The sequence below is a fragment of the Tetrahymena thermophila genome, assembly GCF_000189635.1.
Source record: "Tetrahymena thermophila SB210 genomic scaffold scf_8254395, whole genome shotgun sequence".
In the NCBI taxonomy this organism is placed as follows: domain Eukaryota; phylum Ciliophora; class Oligohymenophorea; order Hymenostomatida; family Tetrahymenidae; genus Tetrahymena; species Tetrahymena thermophila.
In genome coordinates this window covers 482,198-507,918 of record NW_002476178.1, presented here as the reverse complement: position 1 = coordinate 507,918, position 25,721 = coordinate 482,198, and the positions used below count along the sequence as shown (strand labels likewise).

The 25,721-nt window shown below is 27.3% G+C and overlaps 2 protein-coding genes across 2 annotated transcripts; both read left to right on the top strand. All coding sequences in view use genetic code 6, as the record gives it.

Annotated features, from left to right (window-relative positions):
• Nucleotides 1-292: 292 nt before the first annotated feature.
• TTHERM_00459370 (EGF-like domain protein) lies at nt 293-11,936 on the top strand (the record flags this gene model as incomplete). The annotated part of the gene is made up of 35 exons (XM_001024245.3): nt 293-406; nt 461-518; nt 570-667; nt 725-776; nt 838-938; nt 1,022-1,061; nt 1,112-1,237; nt 1,285-1,373; nt 1,427-1,472; nt 1,521-1,594; nt 1,646-1,820; nt 2,083-3,594; nt 3,650-4,249; nt 4,472-4,529; nt 4,580-4,948; nt 4,997-5,141; nt 5,194-5,579; nt 5,627-5,831; nt 5,888-6,375; nt 6,440-7,309; nt 7,372-7,437; nt 7,501-7,752; nt 7,808-8,260; nt 8,311-8,451; nt 8,503-8,568; nt 8,616-8,709; nt 8,762-8,913; nt 8,969-9,532; nt 9,593-9,658; nt 9,720-9,785; nt 9,841-9,924; nt 9,976-10,421; nt 10,468-10,640; nt 10,700-10,828; nt 10,890-11,936. 35 exons carry the CDS (start codon nt 293-295, stop codon nt 11,934-11,936), a joined length of 9,405 nt encoding a protein of 3,134 aa, XP_001024245.3.
• A 924-nt stretch (nt 11,937-12,860) lies between these two features.
• Nucleotides 12,861-25,481, top strand: TTHERM_00459360 (EGF-like domain protein; the record flags this gene model as incomplete). The annotated part of the gene is made up of 35 exons (XM_001024244.2): nt 12,861-12,986; nt 13,057-13,102; nt 13,158-13,243; nt 13,303-13,348; nt 13,401-13,504; nt 13,610-13,646; nt 13,706-13,834; nt 13,887-13,966; nt 14,017-14,065; nt 14,119-14,198; nt 14,252-14,447; nt 14,729-16,166; nt 16,223-16,308; nt 16,370-16,948; nt 17,000-17,051; nt 17,296-17,658; nt 17,724-17,874; nt 17,928-18,346; nt 18,393-18,615; nt 19,119-19,570; nt 19,629-20,495; nt 20,548-20,604; nt 20,655-20,933; nt 21,288-21,755; nt 21,805-21,957; nt 22,023-22,088; nt 22,142-22,226; nt 22,279-22,430; nt 22,481-23,053; nt 23,107-23,172; nt 23,228-23,311; nt 23,415-23,869; nt 23,922-24,106; nt 24,163-24,291; nt 24,432-25,481. The coding sequence occupies 35 exons, from the start codon at nt 12,861-12,863 to the stop codon at nt 25,479-25,481; spliced, it is 9,411 nt and encodes a 3,136-aa protein (XP_001024244.2).
• Between the last annotated feature and the right edge of the window lie 240 nt (nt 25,482-25,721).

Below are 25,721 nucleotides of genomic sequence, written 5' to 3'. Positions count from 1 at the left end.
AAATATAAATCAAATGGTAATAATTATACTTAAATTTAAAATTCATATATTATCCTCAATATTTTTTTATTATAAAAATTATTAAGAATACAATATTTTAAGATATCAATTTTGTAATTTAGAAATTTATTGAAAAAAACAATTGAAAAAATAAAAGTAAGAATCAAGTAATTAAAATATAATTGAATATTACATTTGATTTAGTCAAAGAAAATAATAAGAAAAACAGAGTAATTTTGAAATTTTTTAGATATTATAAAGTCACAAAAAAGGTTATAAATATTTGGTGCAAATGTGGATTATAATTTTATCCACTACTCTCACTGTTTTACTAGTTTATGGCTAGTAGTTAAAGACTTTTACAACAACTAAAAGTGTTTTGGAAATGTGCTATGTAGAAGTGAATGTAATATATATTTCATAGTGAAAAAATTCATCTCATAAATACATATATAAAAAGGCTGGAGCATAAAATACCAATTACATTGCACAATTATTTAGTGATAAAACTATGGGCCGTAAATTTATTTTGCAGAGTATAGTAAAAAATATTTGTTAATAATAAATAGTACTTAGCATTTAAGATGCTACAACTACTTTGCAAATTGATACTAGCTAATCAAATCTTGGTGCTCTTACTATTTTAAAAATGGATTGTTTAGAAACAGTAAATTAGATTACAATTAATCATATAAAAAATATATTTGCTATTTATTAATAAAAGCCAATAGGGTATTAAATATTATTTCTTCTTAATGGAGCAGCAATTCCAAAAAGTAAAAAAGATAAAGTTAAAAAAAGAATTTTAATAAATGATTAAATAATTATTAAATAAAGTTGGAACTTTATACAATGATGGTAGTAATAATATTTATCTGTCTACATTAAAGACAATGCCATATGCTTTTGTATCCTACTATTACAAAAGATTGTCAGATGTAAATTATATTAATTATATTATATTATTAGATAAATAACTTTATTTATTTTTGTTACACCTAAATATTTTATACTAAAACAGACAATTTACACATGGGATGGAACTACTGTTAATGTCGAAAGTACTTATTTTATAAAAATATAATTAAAATATTTAACTATAAAAATATAGCAATAAATATATTTAGCTTAGCTTAAGGAGCGAATATAGTTTTTACAATAACCCCTACTGTATTCTATATTTCTAACAACAAGAAATATTACTTTGTATAAGATAAAGCAACAACAAGCGCGCTAGGTAATAAGAATTTAAAAGCAATATAAATAAATTAATATATTAATTAGTATATGGCGTTAGCTCACTTGCTGCTGCAATTTACAGTTCTGCTCCATATACAAATTAGATTTTAAAAGTTGGGGAATATAATTATTAAGTAAGTTTTTAGTAATATTTTTTAGTTTATTTATATATTAAATCTAATTAAAGGGATCAACATGCTATACTATTGTTGATAACACTAAGAAGGCAACAAGTAACTATACATTTTTTTTTTCATTTACTTAAATATTATTTTTTAAAGCTTTAACTCCGAATGGAGTGGCATTAACAGAAGGTAAAGATTTTACAGGTATTACAGATTATGAATATTCATATGTAATTATTTTCATTATTTATTAAATTTTACATTAAAATTATTAAAAATAGGGAAGCTAATTACTTTAATTTGAATAAAATGGTAAAGTAGTGAATGTAGATTTTACTATTTTACCAGCTGCTTAAACCTAAAAAGCAATATATTCTTTAGCTAGTTTTCCTTCTCCAAATTTCGTAAACCTATAAAAAAGGGTTATTGCTTTTTATTAATCTCATTCAGGATAAAGTATTTTTATCATTTACTTATAATTAAAATCAAATTACCAAATTAATTTATTGCTCATGCCCTTCTTATCATTATCAATATATATAAATATAAAATGATATCTAAAAATTCATTCCATGGTAGTTTGAGAAATTTAATTTTTAAAGTATTAAAATTTTTTGCAACAAATACTAAAATTTTTTAGAAAGAGTGAACAATAAAATTAATTTACTCCTAGATAAAATAATTGAATTAAAAAATTTTTTTTAAAAATAATAAAAAGTACTTATACTCAACTCTTAATGCAATAAAAAGTGTTCTTCTTGCACATTAAATAACTAATTTACTTGCTTAACATGTAACATATTTGATAATAGATAGTTGATTGGAGGTTAATGTGTATGTAATAGTGGTTTTATTGATACTGACTAAGATTTTTGTTTTCCTTGTTAAGATCCTTTTTGTTAATCCTGCTTTGATACAGTATAAAATTCATGTTATAGTTGCTTACCTGGTATGTATCTTACTTAATAAAATATTTGTAGTTGTCCAGATGGGTATTATTTTGATACTTCCAGCAGCACTTGTAAAGTATGCTCACCTGGATGTGAAGTTTGTTCTTCATCAACTATTTGTACAAAATGTTATTCATCAAACTATAATTTAAATGCCAATAAATGTGATTGTAATAATGGCTTTTATCCCGATCCTTCAACTCAATTATGTCTACCATGCCATTAAAGCTGCTCTACTTGTAGCGGTCCACTAGTTACAACTTGTATCACCTGTAAAGATGCTACTCAAGTAGTGTTTAAAGGTACTTGCTAATGTAAATTATTAAACTAATTTTTAGACAAAACTTTTACATGTATTAATTGTGATCCATCATGCTAATCTTGTGCTGGTATTTCTACCTATTGCTTAACATGTGACCCTTCAGCTAATCGCTAATTAACTTAAAATAATTAATGTGCCTGTCTACCAGGATTTTATGATAATTCAGGAACTTGCACTTCTTGTGGTGTACCTTTTTGCTAAACATGTGCTGCAGCAGGTACTTGTACAGTATGCTAAACTTTAAATGGATTTAGTTTAACATTTTAAAATGGAAAATGCAATTGTCCATCTGGTTATTATTTAGATTTAAATATAGGAACTTGTGTTAGATGCCATTATTCATGTTAAACTTGTCATGGTCCAAGCAATATTAATTGCGATACTTGCGATCCAACTGCTAATAGAGATCCTGTAACAGTAGATTTTAAATGTAATTGTTCAAATTAGCATTTTGAAATAAATTAATACTGTGCTCCTTGTAGTTCAAACTGTAATGGTTGTTTGCAATTACCAAATAATTGTATAAATTGCAAATCAGGTTACCATCTTGCATATTAGCCAACTTATCTTATCAATTAATGTTTTTGTAATGATGGTACTTATTATGATAGTTCCACAGATAACTGTGATCCATGCACCCCAGCTAACTTATGTTAAACGTGTTCATCATCTTCTTAATGCTTAACGTGTTTACCAAATGCTTCGCTTGGCCCAAGCAAATAATGTTCTTGCAATTTAGGATTCTATTTAAATGCAAACTAATGCTCTCCATGCACATGGACGACTCCTCCAGCAGATTGTATATCATAAGCAATATAATTATTTAGAGATCCTAGTAACGGCTATTCATGTATAGTAGGATATTATTTAGATGCTGGCAGTGGACTATGTTTAAAATGTTATTAAAGTTGTATAACTTGCCATGGACCTTTACAAACTGATTGTGATTGTCATGAAAGTAAAATATAAAAATTTATGAATTGTTAAATAATAAATAAATATTTTAATATTAGCATGCTTAACTTGTGTGGGTCCTTATCCATATCAATGTACATCTTGTCATAATAATTTTATAGCTTTAAGTGGAGGTACTGAAGGGTATTGTAATCAATGTTAAAGTGGTTACTTTTTGAAAGATGGAGTTTGCTAATAATGTGACCCTAACTGCTAAGAATGTCTTTATTCTTCAACATATTGCACATTTTGTAAGAATTATTAAACTTTATTAACAAATAAAACTTGTGGATGCCTTCCAGGTTATTTTGATGACACTACATAATGCGCTTAAAATACATGTCACGCAGGAGATAATTGTGCACTTTGTAGCTCAACAAATCCATCATCTTGTATTACCTGTAATACTAATAATAATTTTACCCTTTAGAATGGTGTATGTATTTGTATATATGGATATGGCTTGGATGCAGGTAATTGTGTTAAATGCCATCCTTTATGTGGAATGTGTGACCCAAGTGATTACTCAAAATGCCTTACCTGCAATTCAGAATAAAATAGAGCATTAAGTAATAATTTATGTAAATGCTAAAATGGTTTTACTGGTCCAGATACCACTATTGATCCCACTTAATTTATATGCTAACAGTGTTACTATTGTAAAATCTTTTATCTATTATAATTAACAATTACAAAGAAATCAAATTTTAAATATTTTTAATTATTTTAGACTATTAGGGTTTATTTTTAATTCTATCTAGGTTATGATATTTTTTTAGTCAAAATTAATTTTAAAAATATCTTAAAAAATCTTATTATTCTTTCTTTTACTCCCTCCTTTAAAATTTATTTTACAATTATTTATTTAAAAAATTATTAAGCTTGTCAAACATGCACAGCTACCGGCTATGGAAATTGTAGCTCATGTGGACTAAATAGGTAAACATTATATCTAATTATTTGCTCTAAAAATAATTTTTCTATAAAAGGGATAATACAAATCATAATTGCGCTTGTAATACTAATTTTTATGATTTAGGTAACATGAACTCTTGTATTGAATGTCCCTCAGGTACTTATAGTAGTGCTGCAAGCTTCTCATATTGTTAACCATGTGATCCATCTTGCAAAGAATGCTCTGGAAATGCTACAACTTGTACTAAATGCTAATTAGCATATAATAGAATTTTTGATGGATCTACTAATACATGCAATTGCATGAAAGGGTATGCTGTTTAAAATTAAGATCCATATTATTGCTAACCCTGTCCATATTTTTGCACTGATTGCCAATCTTCACTAAACAATGTAACATAAAAATTTGATGTTACGTGCAACTAATGCTCAGATACCAACAGGTAAAAACTTTTATACATTTAATGTAATTACATATAATTATTTTATAGGCAACTGCCGCATTGTGATTGCAATACTGGATATTATAACGTTCCTGGAGATTCTAATTGTAAAAAATGTCACTATTCATGTGACCAATGCATAGGTCCTGGGATAAATGATTGTTTAAGCTGTCCAACTGGTAGAATATCATATGTATAATTTTTGAGGATTTAATTTAATTTTAATTAATATCTTAAATTTCTAGTATCCTTCAAAAAATATGGGCTTTTAATGTATTTGCCCAAGTAATTAGTATGATAAAATTGGAGATCCTACTTGCTATGATTGTAAAATTTCATGTTTGACATGTAAAGGACCAAATGATAATGATTGCTTAACTTGCCCAGATCCAAATATGTAATTAGTTAATGGATAGTGTTAATGTAAGACAGGATATTATAGCCCTACTGATAATTAATGCTTACCTTGCCATCATAGTTGCGCAACTTGTACAGGTACTAGTGATCATGAATGTTTAACTTGCTCTGATACTACTAGAATTTATGATATTGCTACAAAAACATGTCCGTGTATTCCTAATTATTATGATAATAGCCCAAGTCCTATTTGTTCTTAATGCCACTATACTTGGTACTTAATTATATCTTAAAATTTAATATAATCTATATTTAACATAGTTAATCATGTCATGGAAACTAGAAAACTGATTGCATAGCTTGTGCTGCAAATAGAATTTTTGATGGTAGTAACCTATGTGTTTGCCCTCCTGATACACAAGCACCTGAAGGTTAACCTATATGTACGTAGTGCCATTATAGTTGTTAAACATGCTAAGGTCCTTTAGCTACTGACTGCCTAACATGTGCTGATATTAATAGAACAGTAAAAATTTCTAGAAAAATAAATTAAATTAAATAATTACCTTTTTTTAAATTTAGCTAACCGTTATACCACCAAATTTATTTGGTAGTTGCCCATGCAATTCTAAATATTATGATGATTAGAAATCAAGTATTTGTATATAATGTCATTAAAGTTGTCTAACTTGCTTTGGGAGCAATCCTTACTAATGTTAAACTTGTGATCTACTCAGTGGAGGTGTAACTACTAACAGAAGTTCTAAAATTCCTTTCTGTCCTTGTAATAATTATTACACTGAAAGTCCAAATTCTGCTTATAGTGCAGTATGTCTTCTTTGTGGTGGGTACTGCTCTGCCTGTGATTCAACAGATATTAACATATGTCATGCCTGCTTAGACTCGGATAATAGGATTTTGGTAGGCTAAGATTGTGTTTGCAAATAAGGATACTACTAAGTAAATTCAATGAAAGTGTGTTAACCTTGTCCTAAAAATTGTGTTACATGTGTAGCTGATGCAACTTCGGGAAAGCCATTATGTTAATCATGCAATACAAAAGAAAATAGGTAAATTAGCATTAAATATAAAAATTTTAATTAAATATCAAATAAATTTATTATATCTAAATAGAGATGTAGGAACTAACTAATAATGCTAATGCAAGTAAATGTATTACTTACTAAATGATCCTGGTACAGGAATATGCTAACCTTGCGATCCTAAATGCGCTTCTTGCGATCCTCTAAACGGAAATTGTATTACTTGTATAGTAAATAGATCATCACCTCCAGCATGTACATGCACACCTCCATTAATATAAGATTCTGTCAATTACCCTAATTGCATTTAGTGCGATCATAGTTGCAAATACAATTGCTTTGGCCCATCACCTTTTTAATGTTTAAACCCTTGTGATTTAAATTCAGATGCTTTATTAAATCCATTGAATAGATAATTCAATCCATTTTTAAACTCATGTCCTTGCAAACCTGGTTATAGTGAAGATGTGACACTTCCTAATAATCCAAAATGTATGCCATGTTCCTATACTTGCTAAACATGCTCAGCAGCAAATGATGCTAATTCATGTTCATCTTGCAGCTCAAGTAATAATAGAGTATTAGTAGGTAGTACTTGTAATTGCATGGATGGATATTATGATAATGGAAATTCTTCAGTTTGTTTAAACTGTAATTATACTTGCAAAACTTGTTCATATAACTAATTCCAAACTCCTTAGTTATAATGCTTGAGTTGTGACCCAGATAATTATAGATATTTAAGTAATGGATCTTGCTTGTGTAAAACTGGTTATTATGATGATGGTAATAGTCCTGTTTGTCAAAAATGTCAGTAATCTTGTTTAAGTTGCATATAACCTAATATTTGTAAGACTTGCGATAGTGTTTAAAAAAGAATCCTTGATCCTATAAGTTTGACTTGTATCTGCTAAGATGGAACCTTCGAAAATGCAAATAAAGTATGTCAAGCATGCGATTTGTAATATTTTAATATTAAAAATATATTCATTTATTTGCTTACTTAAATATATTCACTAATAGGAGCTGCTAAACTTGTATAAATAATACCAATACAGGTTGTACATCTTGCTAAAGTAGCTATCAAAGGTAAAGATTATTTTCATGTGTTTTAACATCCTTTATTTTTATGTTTTTAATATTAATATATAGAGCTTTTAAACTCATACTATCAAATCCTTATTCTGGATCATGCAATTGTATTGATGGGTATTATCAGTCTCCAAATAATTAAGTATGCTTACCTTGCCATTACTCCTGCTATTCTTGTTAAGGACCATTGTAAACAGATTGCATTAAGTGCTAAATATCTAGAACCTATAATATCGCAACAAGCCTATGCTCCTGCCCTTCTAACAAATATGATGTTTTTGGTATAACTTAATGCTAGGATTGTCCTTATTAGTATTTTTATCTTTTAATTATAATTCTTAAATTATATAATAAAATTTTTAATTAGCTGCAAAACTTGTTCTGCTGCTGATACAACTAAGTGTAGTACTTGTGATCCAGCCTAATAGAGGTAAATGAATGCCTTAACTGGCTATTGTGATTGTAATTAAGGTTTTTATGATGATGGTAGTCCAGTCTGCAAACCTTGCTTTTAGAATTGCTTAACTTGTAGAGGCCCTAATTAATATGATTGCACTTTATGCGATTCAAGCAAGAATAGAATCTTATAAAATGGTATTTGTGTATGTATGATAGGTTACTATAATATTAATGGGTAAGTTGCTTGTGGTTAATGTGATTAAAGCTGCTACACATGCTAAGATAACTCTAATGGTGGTCCAAACTAATGCTCTTCTTGTAGCTTATAATAATTTAGATAATAATAAGGAAATTATTGTCTTTGCATTAATGGATACTTCTAGGATCCAGTTTCCAAACTATGCGTCTAATGTGATTAAACGTAATTAATTAACATTTTAAATATTTTTTAAATTGATAAATATATTATAGATGTGCTACATGTGCAAGTATAACTACTTGTGCAACATGTAATAGCTCATAGTTTAGAGTTCTAAATCCTACATCTTAACTATGCGACTGCATGAGTGGATACTATACCTCTGGAACTTAAACTTGCTAGCCTTGTGATAGGTAATAACAATGATATAATTAGAAAAATTAAATATGAAATATTTTTAAAAGGACATGTAAAACATGCAGTGGTAGTGGTCCAAATTAATGTTTAACTTGTGATGCTACTTAAAATAGGTAAATTAGTTTATTTAGAAGCAAATTATAATGTATTTTTATTTTAGATAATATTATACTAACGGAGGTAATTCTAGCTGCTAGTGTCTTGATAATTATTACGATTTACCCCCTAATTCAGCTTGTTCTAAATGTCATTATGTAAGTTTATATTAGAGTGCAAACATAAGTTAATTTTCTAAATTGAAAAAAGTCATGTAAAAATTGTAGTGGATCAAATCGTAATTAATGTACTGCCTGTGACCCAGCAACTTCAAGAACATTAACTGCAAGTTAATGCGTTTGTCCGAGCAATTTATTTGATATACTTGACACACCGATTTGCCAGTAATGTCACTATTCATGGTAATTAAATATTATTTTTTTGTATGAAATTTATTCCTAAAAAATTTTTAAAAAGCGTTACCTGCACAGATAATACTCCAAGTGGATGTGTGACATGCCCTGCAGGAAGAAACCTAGTAAACACCTAATGCCTTTGCTAAGAAGGAAATATAGATGATCCTGTTTAATAAAAATGTTTATCTTGTCATTACAGTTGTGCAACTTGTTCAGTTGCAAATGGAAGTTCTTCAACTTGTCTTACTTGCAACCCAGCTTACTTTAGAAGTTTAGTTAATAATTAATGTGCCTGTAATCCAGGATACTATGATGATGGTTCTCATGTTCTTTGTTCATAATGTGACCCTACTTGTAGGACATGTTCAGGGCCAGGTTCTTCATCCTGCTAAAGTTGTGATGCAACCTTATTTAGAACTTTAAATGCATCTAATTAATGTGTTTGCATGAATGGCTACTTTTTATCTGCAGGAACTTGCTAAAAATGTGATGATAATTGCAAAACATGTGCAAATACTTCTACCAACTGTAATTCTTGCTCATCTTTGATGAAATTAGTTGGTAATTAGTGCTTTTGTGAAAATGGATATTTTGCCTAAGGTTCTAGTTGTATATAATGTGATATGTAAATTTATTTTTTTAAATTTTACTTTTAAAAAAATAATACCTTTTAATATGTAATTAGAACTTGCAGCACTTGTAATGGCCCTACTGCAGGAGATTGTTTGACATGTGATGCATAAGACTTTAGGTTAACATATATATTTATTCTGAGCTATCCTAATTTTATTAAATTATTTATTTATTAATAGATTATGCAATTAATGTACTGATTTGAGTTAAACTAATTGTTAGCTGTGTACACCAGCATAACAAGCGTAATTAAAATAAAATAATTTAAATTTAAAATAATATTATTTATTTTAATTAAAGTCCTAATGTGAAAAAATTCTGCAGATGTTAAAATAGATATTTCAGTTAGTAAGGTTTATCATAGTGCTATCCATGCAGTTATTAGTAATTCTCAAATATATATTTCAATTTTTAAAAATATTTTTATTTTTTTAGATGTCTTACTTGTCTTGGACCTAATTCATGCACTTCATGTGATTCTGTTGGTGATTTGAGAGTACTCTAAGGTACATAGTGTTAATGCATATTAGGTACTTATGATGCAGGTATATCTACTTGTTAACCTTGTCATTATTCATGCTAAAGTTGTGTTTAGGATAGCTAATTTGATTGTCTTTCTTGCTTATCGGGATAATATAGATAATACAACTCTTAGTCCAAGTAATGCGCTTGTTAAAGTGGTTTCTATGATAGTGGATAAAAAGTTTGTAAGTAATGTGATCCTACTTGTTTTACTTGCAGCGGTCCTTCAAATACTAATTGTCTTAGTTGCAGTAGTGCATAAAATTATAGAGAATTTAACCCTTTATAAGGAACATGCAACTGTATGAGTGGATACTATAATGACCCTATTTAATCTAGGTGCTTACCTTGCCATTATAGTAAATTATTTTTAATAAATTATTATAAAATTTATTTTTAAAAAAGGTTGTGCTACATGCAGTGGTTCTGGACCCAACTCTTGTTTAACTTGTAGGTAAACAGATTTTAGAACCTTTGATTCAGGAAAATGTGGTTGCAATGATGGTTACTATGACAATAATACCTCTCAATGCGCTTCGTGCCACTTTTCTTGCAAAAACTGTATAGGATCATTACAAGTAAATAAATGCAATTTTATATTTAGATTTTTTGTTGAGAATTTTAATTATAAAATAAGACTTAATGCACTTAGTGTGATGCTGCAAACAGTTTGAGATAGTTTAATTCTTAAACAAGCACATGTGATTGCATGGGTGGATACTACAGCTTGTTAGGACTTTAGTAGTGTTAAAGTTGCCACTATACAGTAATTGCTTATTTATTTATTTTATTTTTTTATTAAAACTACTGAATAAAAATTCAAATAGTGTTTGACATGCAGAGGACCTAATCCTAATTAATGTACAGCCTGCCTAGCAAGTGCTAAGAGATTCATGTAAATAGATAATACATGTGCTTGCGATTCAGGATATTATGAAATAGCTTCTCCTTAGAATAGCAATATAAAGATATGTGTTCCTTGTTCTCCCACTTGTTATATATGCTCAACCTTTAACTAATGTACAGGATGCAACTAATCAGACTATAGGTCACTTAATATAGTAACATAGCAGTGTGAATGTATAAACGGTTATTACGAAGTCAGATAATAATCTGGTACATTAAGCAGTTGTTAGGTATGTAACACTGCTGCAAACAGAGTAGTAAGTAATGATAAATTGTCTTGTGTTTGTAAACCAGGCTTCTTTGAAGATCCATCGTCAAGTAATTGTATGCCATGCCCCATAAGCTGTGCTGAATGTTTAAATTCAAAATAGTGCACTTCTTGCTCTAGTTCATAGTTTAGGATTTTTAGTAATTACTAGTGCATACCAATGTAAGGTTATTTTGATACAGGATAGGCTATTGCTTAAAAATGTTCTTAGCAATGTAAGAATTGTGTTAATTTTGCAACTAATTGTATCAGTTGTAGAACAGAAGACGGTTATACAATGTCAAAGGATTAAACATGTGTCTGTTAGGAGGGTTACTAAGAAGTAGCTGATGTTGATACTGGAATTACAGTGTGTAGAAGTCCTTAGAGTCTTGCCCAAAAAAGTGCTAATTAAGATAATGTTATGTGGTTTTATATATTTCTATGTATATCAGGACTCTTAGCCTTAATAATCATAGTCTATTTAGGCAGAAGATTTTGTATGAAATCAGAAGATCCTTAAAATAACCCAAGAATTCATGCATTAGACATTAGCGAGTAAGACATATTCAACCAAAGACCAGAAGAAACTTTACAACAGCTAGAAAATGATAATAAGAATCTACCTAAAATTGAGCAGGCTCAAGACTATAACTTTGCTCAAAAAAAGAATGTGCAAAACCAAACTATTAGTCCTGGTGGAGGAGACTAGATAGTGTGATACTATTGAAATTATAATATTAAAAACTAATTTTTATTTTTTAACTTAAGTAAATTTGAATGAAAATGATTTTTCACTATTATAAATAAATAATTAGAGGTTACTAATATATTTTTAGTTATTGGTTATTTTAAATATTTATTAATAAAAATAAATAAAAAAACAAATTTTTTTCTTTAAATAAACATTTATTTGTTTTTAAATATAAAATTTTAAATGGCAATAAATTAATTATTGTATTTAAAAGAGCTGATTTAATAATTGAATTATTTTTCAAAATTTTTATATTTATTTATATTTAAAAAATTTATTTAATAATAGTCATAAAATATAATTACCTTTATTTTAAACTATGAATTTCATAAATTAACATTAAACTTTAAATTAATATCGATTTGCTTTAAATTTTAGCAATTTAATTGTTTGTAAAAAAAGGTCTTAAGTAAAATACTATATCTCTATTTTTGAATAATATTAAAATTCTTTTTAGCTAGCTTAAATATAATATCAAAATTCAAATTTTGATTTTATAACATGGAATTATTATCAAATTAATATATAACCATGATTTAATTTTTTGTTACATTTCAAATTAATAGTAATAAAAGATATTTTATATAATACTTTAAAAGAAATATGATGTGTGTATGTTAATATTTATGATTTATTGATTGAATGATCTATGGAGAAAATAAGATTAGGATACTACTATATCTAGATGTTATATTAAAGAATCTGCAGATGGAAATTGTTTGAAGCTTATTTATAATAATAAAAACAAAAGAAATTGATTGAGCAATTTATAATAATTAAATTTTCAAAATACATTTTGAGAGTAAGAGTAATATAATTAAAAATAGATAAGAATTAAAATATTATAAAAAAGGAGCAACAAACTCAATTAGACTTTTACTTTAAGCTAATATGTTAAAATTAATAATATTAATTTTGACCTTCTTGAAATATTTTATAGTTAGAACAGCTCTAACTCCAGTTAATATTTTAAATACCTCTTCTGATCCAGTAATTGCGACATCTATTTTTATCGAAGTAATTATACTATTTTCTATATTATTATTCAATTATCAAATAATAATTAAAAATAAAAATGCATGAATAGACTTAACCATATATTGTATATGTTGGAGCAGATAATAACATCTACAGTAATTAAAACAGCACCTATTGTAAAATATTTAAGATCTTTAAAAATTAAAATAGTATATGATCCTATACAAAATTTGGATCTAAATAATGTACTCATTACGACAACTTCTCCTACTTTTATTCAAGATATAAACTCTGTTGTAAATATAAAAATGATGTTTCACCAAATTACGTATTTTTTAAATAATATTAACTAAAGGTATAGGGAAAATACTTTGTGGCTATAGCAGTAGATAAAATCAAGAGTATTTTTTATAATTTTTATTCAAAATAGTTAAGATAAATTTATAAATATAGTTGTTGAAATATTAATACCCTCATTAAACTTTGGTACACCTAGTTCAATAAGCTATTAAGCAGGAACATCATGCTATAGTATGCTTTATAATCCAAGTTTAGATGTAATTTTTGATTTAAAAATAATTTAATATGTTAAAAGTCATTTATAACTTATTATTTATTAATTACATCAAAATTAACAATTTTAAAATAATTTTTCTAAATAGACTTTGTTTTGGGCAGAAGGTAAAGCAAAAATCTAAAGTAAATTTTTATCATTCTTACATGATAATTTAAAGTTTTACCCTTCAAAATTATTAAAGGTGTTCAATTATCAAACTTAGCTACTGTAAATACAATAACAGTCACTTCTGTTAGTTAAATAGTATTTATTGGATTATGGAAATAAAAATCATAATGGTTTGTAATAGATTCTATTCATAAACTACATTGTAATTTTTTAATTTAAAAAAGTATTTTGCAATTTATTTTTTAATATTTTAGTATTAGATGCTAGTTAAAACTCAATAGCAACAACTACTCTTTCTAACTAACCTACTAGCGTATCATATGTCTACGGATAGGTATATTAATTTTAACAGCCAAAAATAATATATTAATTTCTTTAAACTAGCTAACAGAATATATTATTAGTTGTTATTATACTCCTATGTAATGTCAAAGTAATATTTTATTTTAAGTAATTTATACATTTATTTAATAATTTTTAATAAAGTATTTCCAATCTCTCCATCAACTGCAACTATCTCATCAGCTATATTAATTTCATAAACTGTTTATCTAGAGTTCTCATATGTAAATTAAAAATTTTAATTTTATTTCATTTTATATCAAGTTATTAATCATAGGGATATGTGCTTATTTAGATATATGTTGACCCTGGGCTCTCTACTTATTTGATAGAGTATAATATTTTAACAGGTTAATAAAGCAAGCTATTGTTGGCGAATGAAGATATCACTGCTGGTATTAATCAATTTGCTAATTATAATATAAGAACTAAAACTATTGTGATGAATTCAAGTAGTTCAAGTGTGATAAACTGTAATAAATTTAAATTTTATAAAAACAAATTAAATATATTTAAATTAAAACATATTTACAAAAAATTTTTTTACTCTCAAAATTAATTTGAAATAAGTTTTCTGTATTTTGATTAATTATGGTAAGCATTTAAAAAATAAATATAAAGTAAATAATTAAGATTTAGAACAAAAAAATTTATTGAATAATATATTTTTAAAGCAGGAACTGCTATATTTTAAAGATAGTTTTATTGAAGACTAAATCAAGAAAAAAATTAATTAATATTCTAATTTATATAGCTAGTTTACTTTCTACTTAGTGCTCTAAAAAATGTGTTGGATGTCTTTAAAGCAATTTTTGTACTGCTTGTGATGTAACAAAAAATAGAATTTATGGAAAGGGTTATAACTGTTCTTGCAGATAAGGATACTTTGAAGATAACGATGAAAATTGCATTAAATGTGCTGATCAAAATTGTTCAGTATGTAGTTCAACTTAAACAAGTTCATGTATTTAATGCTACAGTGGATATTAACTAGTTAGTTCTTAATGTTCTAACTGTCCTTTAGGTTACTTTTATGATACTTCTAACTGTATCAGATGTAATTTTAATTGTTCTTCTTGTAGTAGTTTGTCGTAATGCATTACCTGCAATCCATACAATCCTCTAATTGTTTAATCTCCACCAACATGTGCATGTAAAGATGGTTATTACTTAGATTCAATAAATTAGATTTGCTAAAAGTGCCATGCTAGCTGTAATACTTGTAATGGACCTTTTAGTAATTAATGTTTAACATGCAGCAATTACCCTGCATATTCAACACTTGATCCTAATACAGGGTTATGCAATTGTTCACCAGGATATTATAGAACAAGTGAAGGAACTTGCAGCTAATGCTCTTAGTACTGTAATTCTTGTGAAAACTCAAGCACTTAATGTACTAGTTGTGATGCTACTTAAAATAGGATTTTAAATTCGAATGCTTAATGCGTGTGTATAAGTGGGTATGCAGAAGATTCAACTTCTACTAAATGCTTATAGTGCACATCAGCAAAGTGTGCTTCATGTTCTAAAGCTAATTTAGGTAAATGTACATCTTGCATCATAGAAAATGGTATTCAGTTAGTACTAAATGGTAATAACTGTTCTTGCCCTTCAGGATATTATGATAATGGTACAAGTTGTATTACATGCCACTATACATGTAATAGCTGTAGTGGCTAGCAATAAAATTAATGCACATCATGTAACTATTCTTTGACATTATAAGCAGACAACACCTGTAAATGTGCTGCTGGGCATTATTTTTTAAATGGTTAGTGCTTACCATGCAGCAATACATGTGATACATAAGGATGCGTTTTTGATGCTAGTATATGCATAGCTTGTGCAGCAAATAGTTACATGGTTGGTACTTCTCCAGGTAAATGTTATTGCAATAATTAGTACTATTTTGATGGAAATAAATGTCAGTAATGTTCATAATAACTATGTTAAACGTGTACATCCACCTAATGTATATAATGTTTGCCAAATGCTTAATTTGATATCAATGGTATTTGCTAGTGTGTTAGTGGTTTTTATAACAATAGTGGTAGTTGCAGTCCTTGTGCTGCAAACTGTTTAACATGTGACCACACAGGATGCTTAACATATAAATGTGATCCTACTTGTAAAACGTGTACTGGTTCAAACAATAACAATTGTACTGATTGCTATCAATCTTAAAACAGGTAATAATATTTTATTTCTATATTCTTTAAATTTAAAGTAAAAATAAAAATATTAGAAAGCTTAATGCCGCTACAGGAACTTGTGATTGTGTAACATCAACTTATTTAGTTCAAAATTATATTTGCTTGCTATGTCATCCTTGTAAAATTCATTAATTTTAATATTTATTTTGTTAAAAAAAAATAACTTTTAAAACTAAAAGCTTGCTTTAGCTGCACAGGACCTTAAGCTAATCAATGCCAAAGTTGTATTGATTCAAATATGAATTTTTCAAATGGTTATTGTTAAAATTGCAAAGATGGATATTTTAAGCTTGAAAATGTCTGTTAAATATGTAATAGCGGATGTAAAAGATGCGTTAACTCAGCCACCTTTTGCTTATAATGTTCTAATTAACTATTATTATAATCAAACAATACTTGCTAATGCAATCCAGATTCACATATTATAAACACAGACCAATGTTAACTAAATAGTTGTGACCCTACCAAATTTTGTAAAACTTGCCTATCTGATCTGAAAACATGTCTATCATGTGATTCAACATAAAACCGTTACTTATATGGAACCCAGTGCCTATGTTTGCCTGGATATGGATAAGACGCTTCAGGTAATTGTGTCTTATGTAATTATCCTTGCTTTAGATGCTCAAACAATGATCACACTGTATGTACATAATGTGATCATTAAAGTTTTAGAATACTTTAAGGTTCTACTTGTGTCTGTTAACATGGATACTACGATGATGGGACAAACATGGTTTGTAAACAATGCAAAAACAGTAATTTTTTTATAATTAAAGTATTAGAAATAAATTTTAAATATTTAATAGATTGCTTGACTTGTTCTGATGGTATTTCGTGCTTAACTTGTAAAAGTGACAGGTAAATTTTAATTAAATAATAATATTTTAAATATTTAGCAAAAATACTTCTTAAAACTTTATTTCTATTGTTGATTGAAGTTTTTATTCATTTTAATATGAATTATAGCTATTTGATTTCTAATTAGATATTTTTTTAAATTAAATATATTTTATGTTTTGTACAATTAATTTTATTTCAAGTTATTCAATTTTTTCGTTTTAGTAAAATAACCTTATTTTTTCTATTTTAAACCATTAAAAAGAGATGCAACACATAATTGCTAATGTTTAGCTGAAAATTATTCTGATTATGGATTCCTAAGTTAATGTGTTAAATGCCCATTTGGGTATTTCTCTTCTCCTACAGATACAAGTAAATGTTTGTAATGTGACTCAAAATGCTTAGAATGCACTACAACTAGTACTAATTGTAAATCTTGTGATCCAAAAAGCCTTAGAGTTATAGGTTCTAATACATGTAATTGCCCTCCTTAATTTCCTTTAGATGATGGTACTTAGTGTCTGCCTTGTCCATACTATTGCCCAACTGGTTGTTAAGTTTAACTTTCAGATCCTACCAAAAAATTTATAAATGTTTGCACAGTATGTGATAATACATTTAACCGGTATTTAAATAAATATTTGAAATATATTAATTATTTTTAAAAAATAAAAAAATATTTAATTAAAGTACTTTAACTCCTGATTATCTTTGTAAATGCAATGATGGATATTATGACTAAATAGGAACTGGAGCTTGTTAGCAATGCCATTACTCGTGTGCTTCTTGTACTGGTCCTGGTGTTAGCTAATGTCTTACATGCCCAGTTGATAGAGATTAAGTAAATATTATTATAAAAATTATAAAAGTATTAACTTTCATTCATTAATTTAGAACACAGTTGTTGATCCTAATACATTTATTTGTACATGTAAATAATAATATTATGATGATCCAATCAGCAAATCATGTAAATAATGCAATTTATCCTGCAAACTATGCAGTAATTTAAACACTTGTCTTTCTTGCTCTGATCCTTTAATGATTCTAAAAAATGGAGTTTGTACATGTCCTAATGGATATTATTTGAATCCTTAGCCTGGTCATCTTAATTCTTGCCTACCTTGTCACCATAGTTGTGGAACATGCTTAAATAATAATTAAGTAGATAACTGTTTGACTTGTGCTCACTATACTAGGATATTCTAATTCAATCCAGCTAAAAGCGACTAAACAGGAACATGTAATTGTGTAGCTAATTTATTTGAATCAACAATAAATCCAATTGAATGTGTTTAGTGCCATTATACTTGGTAAAGTTTTTTATGTTTTCAAAATATAATTAAAATATTATTAAAGCTTAACTTGCTAAGGAGGATCGAATACTTAGTGCATGACTTGTGATCCAGATATGAACAGAGAGTTATCGACTGCACCTAATCCTGGTCCTGGATAATGTAATTGTAAACCAAATTATTAAGCTTCGTCAGGAACTGCATTATGCACTAATTGTGATATCAGCTGTTAAACTTGTAGTGGTCCTAATTATAATTAATGTTTAACCTGTGATTCAACAAGAAATGTAAAAAAATATTTTAACAAAAAAATAATTTTTCATTAAAATTAAAAAAATAAGATTATTTATTTGATATAAAACTTTGTAGCTTATCCATAAATAATAAGCAGGAATGAAAAAAAAAATAATTTTTTCAAAACTTAATTTTTAAAATATGCTTTTATAAAACTCTACATTATCAAATTTAGCTCATCTAATTTTTTTAAACCACCTAAAAATTTAAAATACCAAAATAAGTTAATTTGTAAGCTAAAAGAAAATTTTTCTTTCACTAATCATGATATGCATATTATTTATAGATTTTAATTTTTCTTGAGCATCTCTAATTTATTAATTATAACTTAAGGTTGCACTTTGTGTTGACTATTTTATCACAATTATTCGTTATTTTAAACATAAAAATTTATTAAAAAATAAAAAATTTTAAAATTTTGAGAAAAATAAATAAAATATCATTTAAAATTAAACAAATTTAATTAATTACTAATACTAATTTTTTTTATAAAAAGTTACAAACTTCTGGTGCTTAGTAAACTTGCCCATGCAAAAATGCATTCTATGAAGCATATAAACCTAAATGTTAAGCATGCCATTACTCTTGCGCTACTTGTGATGGACCAAATAACTACAATTGTTTGACATGTCCAGCTGCTGGTTCATTTAGATTAAATGGATAAATACCACTTTGCCCATGTTAAAACTATTATTATGATGATGGTAAAAATTAAAATTGTGTACCTTGTAATTATAAATGTGCATAATGCCTTTAAGGTTCACCAAATGTTTGTACATCTTGCTTATTAAGTGATAATAGAGTTTACAATCCGCTTTCTTAAAATTGTGATTGTATAAATGGATATTATGATGATGGAGCTACTCAATGCATTTAATGTGATCCTTAGTGTGTTACATGCTAGGATACAACTGGATCTTGTCTAACTTGTGATAGTTCAAAAAACAGGTAATTATTTCACAATAACTTAAAAACTGATGAAAATTATATTTAATAATTATAATAGAACTCTGGATTCTTCAAGCCATAAATGTATTTGTTAGAATGGATATTTTAGCTTAGATATTAGCAATTAAGATGTATGCTAAAAATGTCCTAGTGTATGTCCGGATTGTGATAAGTAAACAGGTTAATGCAAAAGTTGCTTTGGAAATAATAGAGTTCTTCCAAATTGTAATTGTCAAACTGGATATTATGATGTAGGGGATGGTAATTGTTAATAATGTGATAAGAGTTGTCCAAAGTCGTGTTAAGGACCATTAAAAAATTAATGTTTAGATTGTACATCCTTAATTAACGGTTAAAATCTATATAGAAATTTTAATTAGATTACTGGTATGACTACTGGTACTTGTGATTGCATGGATGGTTATAGTGAAGATACTTAAAATCCTACTTATTCGCAATGTATAAAGTGTAGCCCAAAATGTTTAACATGTTTATAATAAAACAATTCGTATGCTTGTCTAAGCTGTAGATCTAGTTAGTTTAGATACCTTCAAAATAACTAGTGTTTATGCTTACCAGGATATTACGATGATGGAACCAATTGTTAAGTTTGCGATGCAAGGTGTAAGACATGTAGTAGCAGTTCAACAAAATGTACTAGCTGCTCTGATTCTAATAATAGATAGCTAAATACCTCTACAAAAAAATGTGATTGTAAGTTAGGTTATTATGTAGATCCTGTAAACATCAGTAATCCTACTTGTCTAAAATGTCATTATTCTTGCTAATCATGTAACGGTCCCAATTAAACCGATTGCTTGACATGTGATATTAATTAAGGACGTAAAATAAATGGAGGAACATGTATTTGTATTGATGGAACTTATGATGATAATTCAAATCAATTATGTGTATCTTGTGACTGGTATTTTAGATTTTTTTATATTAAAATAAATTTTATAAACTTTTTTGAAAAGGTCATGCAGCACTTGCTCTTAAACCGGTATTGATTGTTAAACATGCGATTCTACGAGGTATAATTATATATAATTTTAAAGATTTTTTATTTTTTAATTTAATCTAGAACTTTACAGAATGTTACAGATTAGTAAGGAAATATTCACAATCTCTGTGTATGTAATCCAAATTATTATTCTGTTTATCCAAATAAACAGTGCCTTAAATGCCATTATAGTTGTCAATATTGTACTGGTCCAGGATAATATGATTGTACTTCTTGTGAAAGTACAGCTTTTAGAGTTTAAGGTACTTTAAATAGTAATGGAATAACTTTTTCTTGTAATTGCATGGTAGGTTATTTCGATGCTGCAGGATAGTATTAATGTAAAACTTGTCCTTATGAGTAATATTTTTAAATTTTAATTTAATGAACTAATTAAATAAATTTAAATTAAAAATGTGTTTTTATTTATTATTTCAAAGCTAAAATATTAATTAACTTTTATTTTTTAAAACTTACTTTTTAATCAAGCAAGAACATTTCAAAAAAAATTAAAAATTTTTACCAAAAATAAATTCTTTAATCCAATTTTACAAACTTTTATAAATTAAGAAAAAATAAAAAATATTTTTTACTTTTGCTATATAACATATTTTTTATAAAAACTTTATTACGAATTTTAAAATTATATTTTGCTTAAAAATACATTTTGAAAAAAAATTCTAAACTAAAAAATTAATCTTTAAATTAAAACAGTTGTAAAACATGTGTTCGTGACTCAGTCAATTAAGAATGCTTGACATGTGATCCTGCTAGCAATCGTTAATTAAATTATGTTACGGGGAGATGTGATTGCAAGCCTGGATATTTTGAAGATGTAGGTTTAAGTGAGCCTGTATGCTAACCTTGTCATGCTTCTTGTTCTTAATGTAAAGCAAGTACATTTTAAGACTGTACATAGTGTAGTTCTCTTAATTTTAGAACTTTTTAAAATGGATAATGTGCTTGTTTAGCTGGATATTATAATATTGATAGTAATACCTCTTAATGTGCTTCTTGTCACTACTCATGTAAAACATGTAATGATATAACTGGTAGTTCAAACAATGCTTGTTTGACATGTGATGCTAATAGTTTTAGATAATAAAATGGTACCTATTGTTAATGTATCACAGGATATATGGATATACCTAACTAAAAAGCTTGTTAGCAATGCCATTTTAGGTAAATTTTCTTAAAATAAATGATAGTTAAATTAATTTAAATTTATTAGTTGCGCTTCCTGTGATAGCACTTTACCAATAACTACAAATTAATGCTTATCTTGTAATGCTGTAAATAACAGGGTTTTGCTAGGTAGCAATTGCCCTTGTAAAACAGGTTTTTACGAAATTCCAGGTAATCCTGTTTGCTAGCCTTGTGATCCGTAATTAATTTTTTATATTAATTTTTCAATTTAAATTTTATAATATTAATAACAATAATATTTAGGAGTTGCTTAACTTGTAGTGGAAGTTCTCCATCATAATGCCTAAGCTGTGATCCTACGAATAACAGGTAATATTAAAATATTAAATATAAAATATTTAAAGTAAAAATTTTTTTTATAGAGTCTAAATTGGATAAACTTGCCCATGCGCTGTTGGTTATTTTTCAATAGGCACAAATAATGCAAAATGTGTAAGCTGTCACTATGTAAGTTTTTATATAAATTATACAATTTTTTGATTATATTTATAAACTCAAGAAATGTCTCACTTGCAATGGACCTAACTATAACCAATGCACAAGTTGTGATAGCTCAATGTAAAGAGTTCTGATTAATAACTAGTGCCAATGCTAATCAAACTTATTTGATATTATAGATACAAAGTTATGTTCTAGTTGCCACTATTCTTGGTATTTACAATTTGCACTTAATATAAATTAATTAAGCTATTTAAATAAAGTCTTTAGTGCACATCTAACACTCAATACAGTTGTACATCTTGTCCTATAGGATCTAATAGAACATTAGTTAATAATCAATGTCTTTGTAACGATGGCTACTTTGATAAAAGTTTAACTTAAGCATGCTAAAAATGTGATTTTAGGTGCAAAACTTGTGATCCAACAAATACGAGTAAATGTCTTTCATGCAGTGCTGCTAATAATAGAATATAAAGTGGAAATAGTTGCAACTGTATTAATGGGTACTTCGAAGGTAATTAACCTGCATGCATACAATGTGATGTAACTTGCTTGTCATGTAATGGTGCAGGCCCTTCTTCTTGCACAGCATGTGATGCTAATCAATTCCGTTAATTAATGCCAGATAACACATGTAGATGTATATCTGGATATTATTTTGATACAGGAAGTTAAAAATGTTTACCATGCGATAGTAATTGTTTGCAATGCTATGGCAATGCAAAATAATGTACTGCTTGTGACTCAAGTCAAATATTATCTCCTTAAACAAACACTTGTGTTTGTGCTAATAGATATTATAGTAACAATTCTATTTGCTAGCCTTGTGACCCGTAAACTTATTTTTTCAAAGAGGATATAAATAAATATTTTTATATATAATAAGATCATGTCTTTAATGCACTGGTCCATTAGCAACATAATGCTCATTATGCAGTAATACTGATAATAGGTAAGAAAGCAATTTATTTTCTAATAAATAAAAATTTGTTAATTTTGAAAAATAGAACTCTTGTTGGAAATTAATGTTAATGCAGCAATGGATTTTACAATATTCCTGGAAAAAGTTAATGTGCTCCTTGTCATTACAGGTAATTATTGAATTAATTTACATCACTGAAATAGTATCAAAATTAAAACATTTAAAATTCTTGTTAAAAATCAATTTAATTTATTGATTGATAAATTAAAAAGCTGTCTTACATGCAATGGACCTAATTCTAATAACTGCCTTAGCTGCGATTTAGCAAATAGCTAAAGATAGTAAAATGGTAACTAATGCGGATGTACTACTGGGTATTTTGATGCTAATACAGCAGTTTGTTAAAAGTGTCATTACTCTTGTAGGTCTTGTGATTAATAAGGCCCAAATGATTGCTTAGATTGCCAAGTAAATGTACATAGAAACTATGTAGCACCTTTAAAAAAATGCAGTTGTATAGATGGATTTTATGATGATGCAGTATCTTAATCTTGTCTTGCTTGTGACCTTTCTTGTTAGACTTGTTAAGGAGCAGGACCAAGTAATTGTCTCACATGCAACTTGAGTCAAAACAATCGTATTTATAATTCTGTAACAGGATTATGTTAATGCATTGATGGTACCTTTAATATTCCAAATTAAGCAAGATGTGGACCTTGCCATTACAGTAAAATATTACTAAATAAATGATTGGTATTAACGGTATTAAAAATAATTAGGTTGTTAAGCTTGTTCTTCTTCTACAGCATCTAATGCCTGCACATCTTGCAGTGCTTCAAATTAAAGAACATACAACAGTGGAACAAATAGATGTGATTGCAACGATGGATATTATGATGATACACTTTCTCCTCTTTGTGCTCCATGTAACTTTACTTGTAAGACTTGCCAGAAAGGAGATGCTGTACATTTTAAAACAACCCTTTAATAATTTAATTAATTTCATTTAAAAATATTTAGAATTCATGCACCAGCTGTGACTCAGTCAACTATTTTAGGTAGTATAATTAAGTTAAATAGACATGCGATTGCTAGAATGGCTATTATTCTCAATTAGGAATTTAGAGATGCCAACCTTGCCACTTTACAGTATATTTTTTAAAAAAGACAAAATTTTTTTTTTGGAATCACTTTAACAAACAAATAGACCGTTTGTATTCATAATATATTTAAACTTAATTAATATTTTGAGTAGTGAAAAATAATACAATAATAAAAATTAATAATAGTGCAGTACATGTAATGGATCAGCAGAAAACAATTGTCTTAGCTGCTCACTTGAATCTAAGAGATACTTGACAGCTAGCAATACATGTGCTTGTTAAGTTGGCTTTTATGAGGTAGTTTCACCTGATAATCCGGCAGTAAGAATATGCTAGCCTTGTAGTCCCACATGCTTTTCATGTTCTACTTACTCTATGTGTTAAGGATGCAGAAGTACTGACAATAGAGTTATAAATCCTGTCACTAAAACTTGTGATTGCAAAGATGGATTTTATTAAGTTTCCTCTGGTGGTACCATATAACCAATATGCTAACCTTGTTCAAGTGCAAACAATTTAATAGTCTCATAAGATAAGCAATCATGTATTTGTAAGCCAGGATATTATATGAACACTTAAGGTATTTGCTCATAATGTCCTATTTCATGTTCTGAATGCAGCAGCTTTAGTAATTGCACTATTTGTGATGCAGCTAATTTTAGATAGCTTTAATCTGGTGCTTGTGTTCCTATGGCTGGATATTTTGAATCAGGTTAAAAAGCAGCATCTAAATGTGACCAAGTTTGTAAGACTTGCTCAGTAAAAGCAACTAATTGTATTACTTGTAGGACTGAAGATGGATTTTAGATGTAAAGTAATACTAATTTGTGTATATGTAATCCAGGATATACATAAACACAAGTTGATGACTCAGGAATGACAGTTTGTCGCAGTCCGTAAGAGCTCGCATAGCAATCTGAGACTAATGGAAATGTCATGTGGTTTTATATATTCTTATGTATTTCAGCTATTCTTGCAATGATTATAATTATATACATAGCAAGAAGAACATGCTTCAAAAGTGGCCCAAAAGCACAAACAGTTCATGTTTTAAATCAAAGTAATTAAGACATTTTTAACATTAGAAATGAATCAAATCTTAACTTAGAAGATATTTAAAATGCCTCAGTCTAGTAAGCTGCTTAATAGAATGACGATTTTGGAATTATTCCAAATAAAAAAAAAGAAGTTACTATAAATCCTCTTAATGAAAAAATTAAAGAAGATAATCTATGAAAATAGTATGATATGATTGAGGCAAATATGAAAATTATTTGTTTTATATTTTTATTTTTTTATTTTTTAAAATACATTTTATCCATTTAATCAAATAAAAACATTTAAAAATAATAAATTTAGAATAGAAGTAAATTTCTTTCAATTAAATTTCAAAATTATAATAATTATAAATTTATTTTTCAGTCAGTTGCAAATAAAAGAAACATTTTTTAAATATTTAGTAAATCAATCTTACTT